General features: G+C 40.4%; 1 protein-coding gene across 8 annotated transcripts in view; it reads left to right on the top strand.

The window, feature by feature from the left end:
• The window catches only part of Sh3kbp1 (SH3 domain containing kinase binding protein 1), a 324,470-nt gene that overhangs the window by 158,600 nt on the left and 149,772 nt on the right, over nt 1–16,098 (top strand). For 4 of the 8 annotated variants that reach the window (XM_063242892.1, XM_005002191.4, XM_005002189.4 and 1 more), the window contains 3 exons: nt 4,173–4,276; nt 14,756–14,885; nt 15,429–15,485. In XM_063242892.1, the coding sequence (XP_063098962.1) occupies nt 4,173–4,276; nt 14,756–14,885; nt 15,429–15,485 (291 nt within the window). The remainder of the gene's footprint in view (nt 1–4,172; nt 4,277–14,755; nt 14,886–15,428; nt 15,486–16,098) is intronic. The other 4 variants (XM_023563617.2, XM_003466417.5, XM_023563616.2 and 1 more) reach the window with 1 other exon arrangement.

The following is a 16,098-nucleotide window of genomic DNA, read 5'->3' as shown; positions in this document are numbered from 1 at the left end:
TCTGGAACTGAGTCATGACATGCTTTTTGGTTTCTGTAATTTCATTTTCAGACAAGGCGAATGTTCTGCATATCACCTCTCTGTCCACCTCGCTGTATTTCATTAAAACAAGGGCCTATAGGCCTCGGTTCTCAGCAGCTGTAAGGAAGTGCATTTGATTTATGGTTTTCACTTTACTGGTTTCACCTTTTACCCATGTACCATGTTAGCTCAACTGGTCCTTTGTGTTGTCTTAAGACAGCTGAGAATTCATGACAATAGCTAGACATGGAAACAACATCTCTAGAATTGTTTCATCCGGTTTGAAATCTAAGGCCCTCTATTTGCTAGCTATAAAATGTCTTGTAGAATAGTTAATCTCTATTTGCCTCTTCAGTGTCCTTGTCTGTGGAAAGGGGATCAGTAATACACCCCAGAGGCAAGGATTGAATGGAGTAATTCAGGTAAAGTGCTTACTAGTCTCTGGCATGTAGTAAGTGCTCAGTAAATGCTAGTAAATGTTGTTGTTTTATTAAACAAACCTGGTTGTTTAATGAATGGCAGGTGAGTCTGTGCTTTAGTGAGAGAGTTGGGTGTACAGCTGCTTTGTCATGTGTGTGTGCCTGTGTTTCTGCATACGAATGCATGTTTATGCATGTATATTTTATGGCTGTCCTACAATAGGCTCTAAAGTAAAGTTGTACAGTATGTAGTTTGCCTTGTGAAGTCTGCCTTATTCCTACTTCTTTGGTAAGCCATATGTGCACATGTGCATGCACATAGATAAAATTTATATTCATTCCTTCTGTTAATTATGTATGAGGAGTTAAGTAGCCCTTCTTCAAAAACACACAGTGGCACAAGACAGTAGCAGTGGTGCTAATGTGATTGAGGAAAAACATGCACTTTCTTTATATTCTAATTTTTTAATAGGGACTCATATTATTGGTCATAGTTAGCAAATATATTTAGCTTTTTTAAAGAACACTTTCAAGACTCAGTTTAGGCTGCAGGGGAAAAAGCCTCACATTGAAGTATGTTAAACCTGGAACCCACAGTAAGAACTCCATGCCCAGTGCATCTGGGCATTAGGGTGGTAGCTTCAACTAAGGGATTCCAAATGCTAGGCATGGGCAAGTCAGACATTTTTATCTTCAGCTTCTGTTAGCTATTACAAGATGACCTTGTCACCTACTGACAACTTTAAAGGAGGTACAGACTCCCTACATCAGTGAAATACAAGGAGAGGAAAAATGGCATCCTTAAACTTTCTGATGTTTAAGAGAAGTGTATGGAGCTGAAACACAATTTCTCCCCGTTTTAAGCATTCCCCATAAACTGGGTTGTTGGCCAGGTAGAACTGGCACACAAGTGCAAGTCAGGGATATGCTGGAGCGGAGGCCCGGAAAAGCAGCAGTAGTGGAATTTGGGAGCCCTTTAATGAGAGCCGTGGTGAAGGCATCCTGCAGCAGTGGTGGCGAACCTAAGGCACGTGTGCCACAGCCAGCTGTTTGTTATCATTGCAAGCTCTATAAGGTTCACCATCACTGTCCTAGAGTGACGTTTACTACAGTGGCACATGAAGCAGTTCAATATGGGTTACCAAGAATTTGGGACTACGTGTGAACTGAATTGGTCCATCCAGGACTGCAGAGAGAGAGCTCTTAACTCAGTCCAAGGAAATACTGCCACTTAGCCAGCTTGGTGGGTAAGTCACCGAGCCCTGGTTTCCTCATTTGCAAAACTGTGGTCATCTTGACTCTTTGTGTTTTAATTTTTCTGATTGGGATGTGATACGGTGATAGGTTTAGAAAATAGTAACAAGCTCTTCCAGAACAGAAAGATCATTTCTGCTTGGGATCAAAGCAGGTGGCCTTTACCGCCAGTGACCTCTGAGACCTTCCCTTATATATTCTGTTGGACTTTCCTTGGTATGTTGCCCAACATATTTTAAAGGACTTTATGCCACCAACTGTGTAATCTTATTAGGGGCTTTAAGAAATATTGACCAGCTTTGTAGAGAGAAATTAGTAAAAGGATTGTTCTTCTGGTGCCAGGCAGGCCTTTATGGAAATCTGGTACAGAGATTTGAGTCAAGAAAAATCTGACGATTCTGTTCCAGGTCCTGAATCTATTGGATTAATCTTTCTCCAAGAATATATCATGCCTGCTTTTACCATTTGTGCCTCATTTAGCTTGATGCTGTATTTTATAGAGAGTTTTAAAAAAATAATGAATTTACATATAACTAAGTTTTATGGCTTCAGCTAATACCTTCAGATGTTATTTTAAGTCACTTTACTGGGGACTTTGGTGCCTTCTGTCATTCTGTGTCAGTTTTTAGCCATTTATCATTTTACTTCTTTCATGTTCATATTTGTGTCTTCAAAATCCACTTTTAGCATAACATCTAGAAAATACAAACAAAGACTTGTAGAACTCCATATTAAGCAAGGGGGACCTACGGGGACGGGGTAGAAGAGGGAAGCCAAGATGGCCTTGTTACCTCAATTTGCTTTTTTAAAATGAGCATTCTGTATGCTTTATGGTTACAGAGTACAGTACTTGAGTTGCCTTTCGTGGTATCAGGAACATGAAGTAATGATGGTACTCTTGGCACCAGAGGACCTACTCCTCTACCCTTGCTGCCTTGAAGATGCAAGTTGTGGAGCCTCTCTCCCAAGGAGCACCAGGCCCTCCTGAGTGTTGCAGTACCCAGCCTGCTGTCAGGCTGCCCTGTTCCCCTGGGATGGGCTGGAGAGCTCTGTGCTTGTCTCATCAAGGTCCAGTGGCTCGTGACTGTGTACAAAGGGATAAAGTTTGTATATTTGCTGATGCTGTGATTGATCAAGATACTGCTCTTCTACCCTTCTTCTGTGTTCAGCTATGTTCTTCCTCAGTGATGTCCGGGCAGAGAAAAACCAAACAGAGAACTAAGTCACCGACTTTTGAAAAATATTGATCAGGGAGCACATGGGATGTAGTGCAAACACCTTTCCTTTGTCACGCTGCATGGGGACCTTAATGTGCCCTGAGATCACCTCTGTAGGGACTTCCTTGCTCTTTGAAAAGATTAGAAAAGAAAAGGCAGTATCCAAAAAATAATTTCAGCATTTGTAAATGTGTTTCTTTGAAGTCAATGATTTGAAGTTTATGTTTCCTAGGCCATGTGGTGGCATGAGGCAGTGGTGCTAGGGGGTCAGATATGAGCGATAAATTTCTTACGGCAACAAAGTCCATCTTCCTTCCTAGCCCCAAATACCTCTTCCTAGTTTGAGCCACTACTGCTGCATGGCTGGTGTCTGTCTGTGTCTCTCCCTCTTCCTCTCTGTCACACCCCCCTTTCCCTCTCCCACCTCGTCCATCGGTCTGTTCTTTCTCCCTGCAATGTGCATCTGTGGTGTGGACGTGCTGTGGACAGTTGTAGCCATACTCTAACCAGCCCTAAGCCAGAGGTCCCAGGTGGGCCGTTCCGGGTGAGTGAGATGCTGTGACCTTGAGTGTCCTCTGGTCAAGTGAAGTGTGGCCCTGCCTTTTATCTTGATTTGCCTGAGTTGGCTTTGTGTAAGCAGCCAGGGATTTTGTTAATGGACCCCTGGGACAGAGAAAAGAGGACAGAAGTGGATTTGTTGAACCCTGTGGGGCCTTTGAAATGGTACCAAGAGGAGGCTGAAATGCAATCAGTGTTTACTTATCAGGCCTGATTCTTAGTGTGTCAAAAGGGTGATGATTAGTAAGAAAAAGGCCAGGACACTCTATCTTTTCCTTTGTACATTTGGAGGAAGTGCTGTCTGCCTTGCTAGCATTAGAAAAAGACCTTTCTTGTTTCTCTACCATATCACATCAGCTTTCATTAAAAATCAACAGCAGCAAATATCAAGCCTCATCCATGGAAAATCGTTTAAGGCAACACTGTGCTCCAGTGCTTCAGGGGTGGGGTTTCTGCCTTTTGCACCAATGGAACCGTTTCTCATACCCATGCCTTTCTGACCCAGCAGCTTTTAAAAGACCAAGAAGCATTGCTCTGCTTTCTACTGCCTCTAAGAGACCAGGGCTGCTATGCCTCTAGCCATGTCCCGGAGAGCATATTTGAAACAAGTCAGCTTACTTTGCCTGCATGCCTAGGAAGCCTGTCTTTACAATCTTGGTCTGACAGAAGAACTGTATCTAAATATTTTGCTTTTCCCATCCAGGTGAGCGACGGAGGCGCCGATGCCAGGTGGCATTCAGCTACCTGCCCCAGAATGATGACGAACTTGAGCTGAAAGTTGGTGACATCATAGAGGTGGTAGGAGAGGTAAGCAAGTGGCTGGGCAGTACAGTTGCCATGTATGGCCATCAGACTCACCTGTGCACCCAGCCATGAGGCACCGTCCCTTGCAGATATACAGGGCTAACTTGTGAAGAACCTCTCACAGGGCAGGGCGTATAGCTCAGTGGTAGAACACCTGCCCAGCATGTCATTGATGTTGAATGTTAGAATCTGAAGAAATCCTAGAGATCATCTAGCTGAGTCTCCTGAGGAAATGGGTTCCAGCAGAGGAGTGCTGTTAGGCCAGTTGGGATCCATCGTGGGGTCATTCGAAACCGTTGTCTAGCATAACACACTAAGTACCTCTGAAATTCTAACCCAGTGCCACACAAACATCTGTTGTGTTTTAATGGATGACTATGACTGTCCAGAGTGACACAGATCCATTTCTCCAGTATAAATTCAGTATTCACTGTGAGAGACAGTGTGGCTTTAAAAGGAAGGAAAAAAAGTGATATTTATTAGAAGGCCAAATATGTGGCAGGTATGATGAGGTTATCTTTTTGCACCCAGTGCTGAGATGGAATGCTGTACCCGGTGCCCAGGGATGAGGTTCTTTGCATGTCAGTCACTTACACATCTTGGCCACTTTATTGTGTAGATGAGAAAAGAGCCTCAAGAGACCCTTGACAAGCAGGGCTTAGGGTTGAAGCCAGGTCCTTCTGAAGGAGGACCTGTGCAATTTCTGGAGCACCACTTTCCTTTGTCCGACTTTGTCTTAACTATCTGGAGCCAGCCCTGTTGGCAGAGTATTCTTAGAGACACTGGGTAGGCTTCGCGCTTCATTCCCTCAGGCCTGTGGGGTCCTGGGCCTTAGACTTTGAGCCTCATCATTTGTCCTGCTTTAACACTTGTATCTGTATATAATTACTGTTGTTTCCTGAATGCCATTCAACTTTGCAGAAACTCATGGTTTATGGAAAATGAAGGTAGAAATCGAGGAGGACTGCATATGAACCCTCACGGGGGTGGAAGTGGGAGGGTTAATGCTAAAAGCTAGCTTTCTTGATTTTCAAACAAACCTAATATGATCCTGTGTGAGAGTTTTATTGAACTCATTAGCAGGTGACCTGTAAGATGGGAGGCTGGCTCCAGGAAAATTGTGAAGGAGCAAAGCATGTATAATGATGGAAAGAAAAAAAATACTTGATTAAAATCACAAAGACACCAAACTTCTTATTTCCTACAGGGCAAAAAATCTAACTTTTGAAGCCATGTTTTCTAGGGGACAAATCATTTGCATTGCTGTTGGTCGAAGTTTATCTTGTTGCTGTAGGACAAGAATCATTTGTATTTCTGCTTTCCACCAGTTAACAGCTACACTAACATAGTTGTAAACTAGCTCTTAGGCATGTCAAATAATGAGCCAAAAAAGATACATACACCTAGAGAAGCAGCTAATGGGGTTCCCATTGTGGTGCTGGGAGGACATTCTGAAGCCCTCTTTGCCTATTTCCAGGTTTTGAATAATTGGTACTAATATGTCATCCATCTTTTTTTAAAAATTCCCTGGTGTCAAGCAGGGCATGTAGGAAACATTTATTCAAAATCCAGTGAGTGATAAATGGACAGCATAGTAGGACATTTATTCCAAGGATAGAAAGGCAAGTTTCTTAACACAGTAACCATGGCAGAAATTCCAGAGGAAAAAAATAAACATATGTGACTAATAAAAGTTACAATTTTGGGGTAATTTGAAGCTTGTGTAGCTAAAGAAAAAGAGCAATAAATAGGAAAAATTATAGTAAGTTAGAACAAAAAGTATACATGTAACATATGAACTATATTAGACAGCTACTGGACCAATGATAAATGATAGATAAATTTACCATAAATGCAATTCCCACAAGAGGGGAGCTCTTTAACTATGAGAAAATGTTGTTCCGTCCTGCTATTAATTAAACAAGTACAAATTAAAACAATAATGGGTTTCTATTAAAATCTAGAAAGCATTTGGTGGTAAAACTGTTAGTAAAGCTGAGAATAACTGGTGAATTTGTACATCTGTATGATCATTATATGAAGCTATTTAGCAAGCTATGTCAAGAGCTATAAAAATCTAATAATGCTCTTTAACTTAGTACTTTCATTCCTAAGAATTTATCTTCAGAAAATGGTTAACAAAAGAAAAAATAAATTGGCAACATTTTAATTGTAGCAGTGTTTGTGATAATGAAATACAATCAAGGAAAGGAATTAAGTTATATTATCTAACTAGAAGATTATGAAACCATTAAGATAATAAACACAGAGGCCTTTAAATATGTATTTATTTTGATACTTTGCATTATAATTATCTGTTATATTCCACTAAGCTGAGAGCTTTTCAACAGCAGGAACCTGGTTTTTATCTATCTTTGTATTCATGGTACCTGGAATAGTGCCTGAAACCTAATATGCACTTTAACAAATGCTCGCTAAGTAAGTAAATGAATAAGTGGGACTATGAAAACAGATTTTACAAAATAAATGAACATATCAGAACACAAACTTGAATACACTGGGATATAATCATGTAAAATATATCTAGATGCATGTGATCAAAGCCTAGAAGGGAACAAGAATTGAAAATGGTCCTAGATGATTTTCCCTTTAATCTTGCAGGAATGCTTTAAAGAGAGTACAAATCAAGACAAGGCAAATACAGTATGTGTTTCTGAGAAGTAAGGCCCACTTATCTTGCTCATTGGGTGCAGGGAAACTGAGGACAGGTTGCTGAAGGAGAGGAGCAAGAACAGGCTGTAACTGAGCTCACTGAGATGACGGGAGCCCTTTCTCCAGCCCGCAGTGAAGCTCCTTTCCACTCAAGGCCAGCGGGATGCCAGGCTTCATTCTGACCTTGCTACCATCAGGAAAGGGGAAAAGTAGCCCTGGAATCTGTGTTCTTTGTATAAAATGTAAAGGACAGCCTTTTAATCCACATCTTATGTTTTTTATATTTTATTTTACTTCATCTATTTATTTTTTGGTGTCAGAGATTGAACTCACAACCTCATGCTTGCCAGGCAAGTATGGGGATCCATATTTTAAAAAGTATTAATTCACCATTTTCCAGTTTATTTATAATATTGGGCCATTGTCATGGTATAATAGAAAACTTGTTTTTTTCTGTGATAGTGAACATTGTGTAAGTACTAATGGGAAGCTCTTCTCTGTTTCCTCTGAAGAATAGAAACGAAATGAATAAAACCCCAAATAAACCAGAAACTTCAAATCACACGAGTAGTTTAAGGTAAGAATATATTAATAGCTTTGCAATACTATAGAATCAGTCAGCCAATAAAACATAACATTGTGTATGTACATAAAAGATTGTATGCTTATTGGTTGATTAATAAGTTAATTTCTATAGTATTGCAAAGCTATACACACTCATACACGAATGCACACATGTTTTTGGTCCTGGTAGAAAAACAATATACATGTATTTTAATATTTAACTATATCTTCAAATGTCACAATATATATTCATCTATCAGCACTACATCATGCATAATACAGGATCAAAGCCTTTTCCTTTGCAAGAATTTTTTTTTTTGGTACTAGAGATCGAACTCACAGCCTCACACTTGCCAAACAGGCACTTATGCCACTGAGCTAAATCCCCAACCCCTCAAATATTTTTCCTAAAATGAGTTGCTGGTTTGAATTTCTTCCTTTATACATCTATAGTGCATTCTCTGCAATTTCCGCTGGGTTTTTTTTTTTTTACACTGGATTGATAACAACATAAACGAAGTTATTGGAGTACATAATCCTTCTAAAATTCTACTTCCCCACCCCTACCTGTTTTTAATTTTCTTGTCCACACCTAATTGGCAGCACTTTTTCTTTTAATCTTCAAATTGTTACCGTTACCATTTTTACCATCCTTTTTCCCTTCATATCTATATATTTTTACACTATTTAACCAAACACATGCGGTCAGATAGCAAGACCTTGGCTTAAGCAGGTTTTGGGAAGAAGCACTGGCCCTCGCTCTCTCCTTTCCAGCCTCCTGTTGTCAGCCTCAGGGAAGCAAGGGAGAAAAAGGTAACCCTGGAGATGGTGAAATAGAGGCTACTCAAGGAAGTGCCTCCCCTGGTTCTGCCTCCTGGCTGTCCAGTGATGATTCTTTGTGGGAAAAACCATGGCAGGGACTCCAGGAGACCTGGGCTACCAATCTGATAGAAAAACACCAGGGTGTGAAATCCTGGGTTGATATTTTTAAAGAACTCATTGTGGCTGCATACTTAGGTAATGTGAGTTCAGAGAAGAGAGACAGAGAGTTGTAGGTAATGTTCTAATTAAGGATTTGAAATGGCACGTGGACAAGGTTACCAGGAGAAGCACCATTTGAGGCCTCTGGAGGTTTTTCTTTTTGGAGAGTACATTTGATGCCCGCCACTTTGTTTTTCTGTTTGTGTTATCCGGAGGCTGGAGAAGATGTTTTTTCCCTGTGTTGGATGAGTTTGGTCTTAACCAGTCCCACTTGGTGGTGGCCCAAGGGATGTTCAGAGATTGTTGCTTTTATGTGTTCTTTCTGGTTGGTTTCTGAGGCATTTCTCAGTGGTCTCCAGGCAGGCTGGCTAGAGACCTGGAGCTGAAGTCTCTGGGTTAAAACCTAACCTGGCTTTGTGGTTTGCAAAGACGATAACTCGCATGTTCCGAAAAGACTGTGTTTTCCCTCTTGTAACCATGGAAGGAGATTTGGCTCACTCAGCTAGAATTAAGTAGGCCCTTCAAATTCTTCAAAACTTTCACTCAGTCAGATAATCTCTGTGGGTGTGGGTAGGCAGCTCATCTTTCCTTTTCACTCATGATAAGTCAAGTTCATTACAAAGCTGATTGGTTAATGGGTGATCAAAACATGCCTGGATACTTAACTCATTAAGACACTGCCATGCTTTAGGAAGATCTCCCATCTCTTTTCAAAAAAACCTAACATTCAATAAAAAAATCTGTTCATTGAAATTTGATTATCCAAGAAGCTCAAACTGTTCTATAGTTTTTTCCCAAATAACATGGGCAGGATTACTTCTGGATTCCTACTATACAGAGATGGTGTACAAAGCATTTGTGTTAAGGAAAGGGAAGCCATGTTTTGAAGAGAAGGGGATTAGATTTGAATCCTACAGCAGGCCACAACCATATAAAAGTAACATATTTGTCAGTTTAAATGTACTTATACTAGGTTTGTATGGAATTAAATATTTCAGAGCTTATATTCTGAAAGAGCTCTGTTTATGGAGATTTATTGAACAGAATAATGTGCCTTGAAACAATGTGGTCTTGTCAGGGAGCATAAGATATACACAGCTAGGAAGAAAACTAAAGCCTATGGGGTTATCAGAGTGACAAGTGATGGAACTGACAAATGAGCAAGGTGTTGAAAGACAAGTCCACACTGAAGGTGAAGAGGCTGCTTCTTAAAATAGGTGAGATTTCAGCTGGGTGCAGGGAAGGGGAACAGTACCATGTCATAAACATTGGGCTACTCTGGAGGGAGGAAGACAGTAGTAGTATAGCCTTGCTCAGAGGTAGGGGGTGGCCTGCAAATGTTTGGACAAGTGTGGAGTATGGAAAGCAGATGCTGTTGGATGCTGTGACATGAAGCTGAGAAAAAGAATGTAATGCCGCTCATGCTGAACTTGCAAAGGGACACCTCATTGAAGTCCTTCCCTGGGTGTTCACACATTCCCATATGAATTTTTTTAACCTGAGAATAGTGATAGGACAAAACCTGAAGCTCTTGATTCATCAGAAGGTCATCTTGCTGGCTTGATTCCATCTTTGTTAATATTTTCAAATTGGAATGTCACATAGAGTCACTTAAGAATTTAGGGACTGTGAAATAGCCTGTGGCTATTTTTAAAGATAGAACTGTCAAGCTCACTGGTAAAGGATGGCTCCATCAGTCTTATCAGACACACTTTCCACTCTCAAAATTATAGATGGTGCAGTTTTTTTTTAAGACATTCATATAAATTATATGTTTTCTTAAATCATTTCCCTATCACAGATTTCTCTTTTGAAGGTCTTCTCCCTTATAGAATACTCTTGTTCTCGAACTGGGGGAGGGGGATAAAAATTGACACTCCTGTGTGTACAGAATGTTCTGGCCCAGAAAGAAAAAAATGAACTGTGTAGAAATTGGGAGGAAATTATTGGCCCACATAATACTCTTATGTTTGTCACAACCAGCTTTCCATATCCTAAAACCAATAGGGATAGTTATTTAAACAAATTATAATGGAAACTAATACAGGTATTTATGCCTTCAAGAAGTGGCCCCCTTAAAGATGTATGTTTCCACTAATTCCCCTGATAAAAGACTGTTTTCCAGGGAAAAAAATGTACACTTTTCAGCAATGTTTCAGATATTAACCTATGTCTTACTATATTTTAATGCAATCCTACAAAAGATGAAACCAATCAAAGGTGCTTGAAATCAGATTAGTGATTGTTTAGAGGTGGATTGACTGAGGAGGGATACAAGGTAATTTTAGGAGTGATGGAACCACACATTGATAAAAGTATGAGTTCCAACGGATATTTATCAAAACTGACCAACTGTACCATTAAGATCTGTGCATTTGTGTATTTTTACATCAGATTTTTTAAACCATCTGAATATTTTTCTAGTATTTAGAAAAATTTCCAAATACCTTCCACTGCCTTTTGATGGTAGGAGAAGCAACTAATACTGAAATTTGCATTTAATTATTTCCAGGAAATTTTGAGGAAGGTGAATTTTAGGAATGTTATGGTGTGGGCCTTAGCATTTGATATGTGAAGTTTCGTTTATGGAAAGATTGATAAAGCCACTCTTGGAGTAATAAAGTTCACTTCACCAGCCTGTGTGCCTCTCCCTCCCCCTTGCTTGCCTACAACCCAGGTCAATAGCAAACTGGAGTTTGGAAGGAAAATGGTCATTGAATGAAAAATGTTGTAGCAGCAAAGTAATAGAGTTTTCTGTCTGGCTCCTTGACCCCTCAGGTAGATTTTAGGTTTGGTAAACCCCTTGCTTTCTTCTCAGTGTAGTTTATAGGTAAGACATTTCAGGGATGATAAATAGGAGCTGCTCTAAATAGCTGGACACAGGAAAGCACATCGTCTTTTGATTTCTAGACAATCTCTTTTCTACTTTCAAAAATGTAGATAATGTTTGCACAGTGGGGTCTGGGGTGATGGTGGTGGTGGAAGTTGTTTTTTCAATTTCCAACAGGGCTGAGATCTAGAAACCACTTCCTTGCTCAGAATCCACTTAGATGCTGTTGACTATAAAGGCGTGGGAATTGGTTGGCCCTGGAATACAAACTGTATGAATGATTTTATTTGGCCTTTCTCAGACACAACCAGGTGAAAGCTTCTCTGATTCTGGGTCTGGACCAAAGGCAGACTTTACTCTTGGGGGCAGACATGGACCACAGAACTGGCCAGGTCGGTCACAGAGGGCCTGTAGAAGTCTGTTGAGGAATGGGGGTGGAGGAGTTAGGGAGAAGGTAGATGCTTGCTTCCTTGTATTACTTTCCTTGAGACAGAAATTATAAGCCCTTGGTGGCATTCAGCATCCCTACTTCATTACAAAGGGCTGCATTTTCTCTCTTTAATTGAGGAAACATCAACATAAGCTAGCTTGATTTCTAAGCAGGAAGCATACAGGTTCTGCAGATTCCTTGCTTTTGTTATAGAAGCTGCTAGAGGATGGCTCCTTATTTGTTCTGTTCACATTGAATCTGCTCCAAAGTACTGAGGTGCAGTACAAGGTAGATTAAACACAGGTGGCGTTGGTGGCACTGGGAGGCCCACACAGGTATGGGTGTGGAAGGACCTAATTAAGACCAGTGGCTAATGCAGTTAGGCTGCTCTTTTGGTCCTTTCTGCTCCTCACAAGAAGAGAATATCCTTTTGTGGGGGAATCAAGGTTTAATAGGACCCTGTAGAGAATTTCTTCTGTGATTTTCCATTCATTCATTCATTCATTCATTCATTCATTCATTCATTCATTGTGAAGCACTATGCTTTACTCTTGGAATTAATGAATGAAAGAATGTCATCACTTGGGCTTTAGTGTCTTTGTCCTTATGCAAGGAGTCGATCTAGTATATCTCTGAAGAAAGATAATGTAGTTGTGAGGATCATTTTTTTTATATCTCCAGGCTCAGTCTCGAGACCAAAGCAGCGGCTGTAGGAAGAAATAATACATGAAAACTCTCATTGCTCCTCACAAAGGGCTGAGCTCACAGAGAAACAAGCCTTGTTGTGCCCAGTGTGCCCCCAGGAAGTGAACAGTGGTTTTATTGTCTGCCTCTCTATTTACTGTGTGGCTAATGATAGACCTTTGTCGTTTTCCCATAGGCCATTCCTCTCAGGCTGTGCTGTGACAGTGATACAGGCATTCAGGGTGTGGTGAGGTGAAGATACCCTTGTTTTCCCAGCAGGCAGCCTGCTGAGCCTACATATCAGGAGCAATTCCATGAGGGATTTGGGGCTGGAGCTGCTTATTACTGGGAACAGGAACATTTTAGACATCTTCACACTGAACGGCATGGAATTTGCCCTGCTGCCCTGCACAGAATGATTATAGCACATATCACTCATTTGTGGTTCATGCCCTTGGTTTCCCCCTCCTGCCCTGTGATGCCTGTGAGGAAGGATGGCATTTTGAGGTTTCTTATTCAGCAGTAGCATAAAGGACCCCATGCTACAAATCCTGTGACTAGTGATATTCAGCCTCTTAGTGAATCTTCCTAACCATCTTAATCATGTAAAAATCTCCTTGAAAGAATAATACGTATTAGTTGAGTTGGCATAGAAATACGGAATGATTTCAGTGGAAATGCTGTAAAGTCCCATGAATTAGTATTGAATAGTCATTGAAACAATCATGCATGGACGCTGTTGTCTGCATTCTTTCCTGAAGATTTTGTGTTCATGGAAATGTAATTGCCACTCTGTCTGTCCTATGAGCACCCTAACAAATGCTCTAAGCACGTTCCTCTGATTTTCTCCATTCCACAGGCTTCCTGAGTTCCTTCCTTTCTGGAATGGCTTACATGTCCCCTCTCCTAATCATAGCTTTCCTAAAAATCTACCTTGCTTTCTATTTCTCCTTTCTGAAAGTCTTCCTTTAGCATCCCAGATCTTAATGAGCTCTATTTTGTGTGATAAGTTTGGTTTATGCTAAGTCTGTTTATCTTGATTTGCCAGATTTTTTAGTCACAGCTTTCTATCTCGGTAGATTGTTACCTTCTTCAAAAGAATTAAACGTGTGTCATGCATAGTTCTGTATCTCTATGCCCTAGAGTAGAGTAATGCAAAATCTGTACCTGTAGCATGGATCAAGGTTGTACCTAAATATGACAACTATGGCATGTGTTATATATCCTCTTTGTACAGGTGGGAAAAGTTGGGCTGAATTTTAGGTAATATTTGAGCAAGGCTTTTGACTTTAATCTTTTTTGTCTGTTAGAATTCTTTTTAGCTCTTAAATTGTATTTATATGGGCTGGTAATATATGCACATAGCAAGAAAAAAATCATAAAGGTCTGGGCCTGTTATTCCATATGACATTGGTAATTTAATATGTTCTTAAAATGGCCGTATTTTTTTCCAGGAAGCCAACTTGCTATTCTAGCTTCTGCTGTTTGATTAGTGACTCTATCACAAAATATTGGAACCTTTTAAAAACCCTTTTGTCACTTGTCTCAGCTAATTCCTTCTACATCTTTTTTCGTCCCATCCCATTCATTCTAGGGTCATTTAGAAATTAGAAAATCCCTCTCATTCTGATTGAAGTCTTCTTATACCATGGGTTCTTAACTGTTTTTGTTAAACTGTTCAGTTTTGGCAGTCTGGAAAAACTACTCTCAGTTTTTAATTAATAATTTTAAATGCATAAAGTGAAGGGTTAAAAGGGAACCATTTATATGGAATTAATTATCTAATTTAAAAGCAAATTTTGAATTAGTAATCTATGTTTTCTTACTAATACATTAAATAACAAAAGTCTCCAAGTAGATGTAATGATTTATGTCACCAGTGGTAAACATTGGGCTGAGAATATAGCTCAGTGGCAAAAGTGTCTGCCTGGCAAGTGCAAGGTCCTGAGTTCAATTCCCAGTAACAAAAACAAAAAGTAAAGGTAACAACAATGGATATTCTGAGATACCCATAGTATCTATGATGTGAAATGAAAATACCTATTGTTTGGTGTTATTACAAGTCCTTCTGACCTTGGTCCATATTAGTTACACATTCATAATCAAAGGAAATGCTGAATTTCAGTTAGAATCTAATAAAAATGAAGTATTAATTTTTGTCTTATTTATGTTTGTTGATTCCAGGACCCATCCTTAGTTAGAATCTGAAGAGTATGTGGCCTGCATTCTGGTTACTCCACACCATACAAATGGAAGGCAAAACTGGGAACAGCCATGTCTAATCTGACCCTGTGTCTCTCTTCTCTTTGCATCCATGCAGGTAGAGGAAGGATGGTGGGAAGGTGTTCTCAATGGGAAAACTGGAATGTTTCCATCCAACTTCATCAAGGAGCTATCAGGGGAGTCAGATGAGCTTGGAATTTCCCAGGATGAACAGCTGTCCAAGTCAAGTAAGGAAAGCCACCCCACTGAACTGGAAAGGGAGGGGGAAGACCACTGGTCTCTGCTCCACCCTTCCTTCTGTACTATGTCATATGCTGAGATGCTGTGACAAAAGCTCACGGTATTTTGTTGGCCATACTACCTTAACCCGTTGTGATTTGGTAAGTTTACCATTCTAAAGGTGTGACCTGTAGCCACACATTTTGTACATGTCTGGATAGATAACTTCTAGCCCTCAACCCTTATTGGTAGCCCATCAGCTGTTCCTCCATATACTTCTGGAATGTCATTTACTGTAAGTTCATAATTCATTTTTAAATGAACCAATGAGACTGTTACTATTTCTTAGCATCCCTTAAGGAACTTGGAGAAATACAACAACAAAAAGAAAAAAAAAACATGTTGGTGATGAGAAATGTGCAAAAGATAAGTGCTCATGCCACTTCCCTTAACAGTATGACAAGACAACTGAGGGTCCAGACCCCACCTTGAGAGAGCATGCATTTTCTTCTGTGATGGTGAGAACGAACTTCAGGTCTTTCTTTCCCCAGGGCCTGAAGGTCTCCCTCCAGTTTCTCTGCTGCCCTTCCCAGCTCACGGAGCAAAAGGTCAGGACCGGGAAGCTTTGTTCTCCCAGTCGCTAACCCAACTTCTTACGTGGGCGTCTGTGTTTATCTTGTGCTGTGTTGAGCCAAGGTCTTGGGTGTGAATGTTGCAAGAGGCTCAACTCTGTCATAGTGGTGTGGCAGTACCTGATGTTTTTAAGAGGAAGACAGTTCAGTCTTGCCAAGATAGTTCTTAAATGTCTTCCTTTTCCATTTGGAAAAATTTGACTTGAGTGATGTTCTTATGTTGGTTTGGTGTCTCTTTTGTTTAACCAGTAGCATAATTGAACAAATGCCCAATTTGAAAGTAAAGCCTTTTTCAGGGAAGTACTCAGGCAAGGTCCTTTTCTTGGTATCTCAGTTGCTCTGGATAATACAGCCTTACATACATAGGAATAGCTGCACTGGCTGGTTGCCTCGTTGACTTAAGCAGTACCTTTCCCTATACTGCCAAATCCTAGAATCTTCCTACCTTGAGCTCCATTCTACTAGGGAGTAAATAATAGGAAGGCCTGGGAAGGGATTTTGGATCTCCTGCTGCATTCTGACTTGGGGCAAGAGGTTTTTCCACTAACTTGGCCAACTAAGAAGAATGGTCCTGAAAATTGCTAGTACT

The sequence above is a fragment of the Cavia porcellus genome, unplaced genomic scaffold, assembly GCF_034190915.1.
Source record: "Cavia porcellus strain 051 isolate PalLab524CR breed Dunkin Hartley unplaced genomic scaffold, mCavPor4.1 scaffold_33, whole genome shotgun sequence".
Classification (NCBI taxonomy): Eukaryota; Metazoa; Chordata; class Mammalia; order Rodentia; family Caviidae; genus Cavia; species Cavia porcellus.
The sequence above is the reverse complement of the archived record's forward strand: the minus strand, read 5'-3'. Positions and strand labels throughout refer to the sequence as shown.